The sequence below is a fragment of the Castor canadensis genome, chromosome 5, assembly GCF_047511655.1.
Source record: "Castor canadensis chromosome 5, mCasCan1.hap1v2, whole genome shotgun sequence".
Classification (NCBI taxonomy): Eukaryota; Metazoa; Chordata; class Mammalia; order Rodentia; family Castoridae; genus Castor; species Castor canadensis.
The window spans coordinates 136,060,986-136,063,541 of NC_133390.1; the positions used below are offsets into that span (position 1 = coordinate 136,060,986).

At 63.9% G+C, this 2,556-nt stretch overlaps 1 protein-coding gene across 1 annotated transcript; it reads left to right on the forward strand.

Moving 5' to 3' along the window:
• Nucleotides 1-326: 326 nt before the first annotated feature.
• On the forward strand, nt 327-1,849 carry Nkx2-4 (NK2 homeobox 4). The gene is made up of 2 exons (XM_020184672.2): nt 327-795; nt 1,251-1,849. Exons 1-2 carry the CDS (start codon nt 339-341, stop codon nt 1,847-1,849), a joined length of 1,056 nt encoding a protein of 351 aa, XP_020040261.2. The 5' UTR covers nt 327-338.
• Nucleotides 1,850-2,556: the final 707 nt, after the last annotated feature.

Genomic DNA, 2,556 nt, shown 5'->3' on the forward strand with positions numbered 1-2,556 from the left:
CGAAGGATGGAGAAAGCAAAGGGGGGTGATCTTTTCAAGAAACACCCAACTGCCCCCTTTACCTTTTTTTTGCCTCCATTATGGGGAAGGGGGGGGCGAGAGAAAAAGATGTCAATGACCATTGTTTGCTCGTTTGGGATGTTGCTCCGCCCCCCGAGTCTGTCGTAAACCTGGCGCTGGACTAAAATAAACCCCAGATCCCGCCGCTCTGGGGGCTCGCCGTGCCGCCGACTCCTCTTCGGAAGGCGCTGCCACCGCGGCGACGTGGCGGCGACCAGCGGCCGCCGCTTCCCGCCCGCGCCCGCCCCGGGCCCCCCTACCTGGCGGCCCGCCGAGCCATGTCGTTGAGCCCCAAGCACACGACGCCCTTCTCCGTGTCCGACATCCTGAGCCCCATCGAGGAGACCTACAAGAAGTTTGGCGGCTCCATGGACGGCGCGCCGCCCGGCCTGGGGGCGCCCCTGGGGGCCGCCGCCGCCGCCGCCTACCGCGCGCCACCCCCGGGCCCCTCCTCGCAGGCGGCGGCCGTGGCGGGCATGCAGCCTCCTCACGCCATGGCGGGACACAACGCGGCGGCCGCGGCGGCGGCGGCGGCAGCGGCGGCGGCGGCGGCCGCCACCTACCACATGCCACCGGGCGTCTCGCAGTTCCCGCACGGCGCCATGGGCGGCTACTGCAACGGCGGCCTGGGCAATATGGGCGAGCTGCCTGCCTACACGGACGGCATGCGGGGCGGCGCGGCGGCTGCGGCCACCGGCTGGTACGGCGCCAACCCGGACCCGCGCTACTCGTCAAGTGAGCGGGGGGGCCAGGAGCGCGGGACTGAGGGCAGGCGGGCGGCACGGGCTTTTCCCGCCACAGCCCGGGCGTGAGGGCGCTGGATGGAGCTGGGGTCGGAGCGCGCGAGGGTAGGCGCGCGCGGGGATTCTAGATCAACGTGTGGGTCTCGCGGGAGTCCCGGGCCACAGCGTGGGGCGCGCAGGGGTCCTGAGCCACGGCGTGGGGGAACGGAGCGGGAGCGGGGGGGTTCTGGGTTCCCAGGCCTCGGGCGCGCGCGCGCGGGTGGTTGGGCCTCTTAGCTCTGACGGGTGCTTGGGTCCCGGCCGCAGCGCGCCAGGGAGTCACGGGATTCAGCCGGCGACCCCGCGCCGTCGCGGCCACTGCGGTGTGAAAAGAGCGGGGCGGCGGCGGGAGCGGTTGCCGGCGTCCCTGGAACTCACTGGTCATCCTCCTTGGGCCCCCACCCCCAGTCTCCAGGTTCATGGGGCCGTCGGCGGGCGTGAACGTGGCCGGCATGGGGTCGCTGACCGGCATCGCGGACGCCGCCAAATCGCTGAACCCACTGCACGCGGCAGCGCCGCGCAGGAAGCGGCGGGTGCTCTTCTCGCAGGCGCAGGTCTACGAGCTGGAGCGGCGCTTCAAGCAGCAAAAGTACCTGTCGGCGCCGGAGCGCGAGCACTTGGCCAGCATGATCCACCTGACGCCCACGCAGGTCAAGATCTGGTTCCAGAACCACCGCTACAAGATGAAGAGGCAGGCCAAAGACAAGGCAGCGCAGCAGCTGCAGCAGGAAGGCGGCCTGGGGCCGCCGCCGCCGCCGCCGTCGCCCCGCCGCGTGGCCGTGCCTGTGCTGGTCAAGGACGGCAAGCCGTGCCAGAATGGCGCTGGCACGCCAACGCCCGGCCAGCAGCCGCAGGCCCCGACGCCCGCGCCCGAGCTGGAGGAGCTGTCGCCCAGCCCGCCCGCGCTGCATGGCCCCGGGGGCGGCTTGGCGGCCCTGGACGCGGCCGCCGGGGACTACGGCGGAGGGGTGCTCGGCGCCAACCTGCTCTATGGCAGGACGTGGTGACAGCGCGGGCGTCTCCCGGGGAGGTCCTGCCACTGCAAAAGCGAGCGGATACTGACTCCTGAGCCCTCGGAGATCAAAAACGAATGGGTCATCGACAGGGGCGGTCTGTGAGCCTCTTTGCTGAGGTTGAGGGGAGACAACGACAATCCCAGGACTGAATGATGTAACAGCACGCTTTGAGGTGGTGACTTCCTCCTTCCAGAAGTTCCTAAATTATTGGAGAAGCTGAGTCCACATCCACCACACTCCTAACCAAAGCTCTCAGAGTTTTAAAAGTTGGAAACTTTGTTGGTGTTCGTAGCTCAAAACCATACCCACTTTCACCATGAATCCTTTTTCAAGTGGTATTTATCTTGGGAGATTAATTTTCAGAGGTTCCCTCCTAAGTGCAATTTCATTAATGTTTGATTGAAAGTAAATTGAATTGTAGTTCAAGGTGGATCATGTACATAGCATCACGGCGGAGGAGTTATTGCCATTTAGGTAAAAATAGAGTAATGGAAATAAAAAGAATCATAATACTGATTATATGGATTGAGACAGCTTTTGAAAATGTATTGCTGATTTCAGAATATCTTGGTTATTATTTGACAGCTGACTGTATGTTATTCTAGAAGGGGACCCACCCCCTCCAGGATGCAGCTCACTATAAGAAAGAACAGTTGTAAACTACTTTTATATGGAATCTGGCTTCTCAACTATCAACT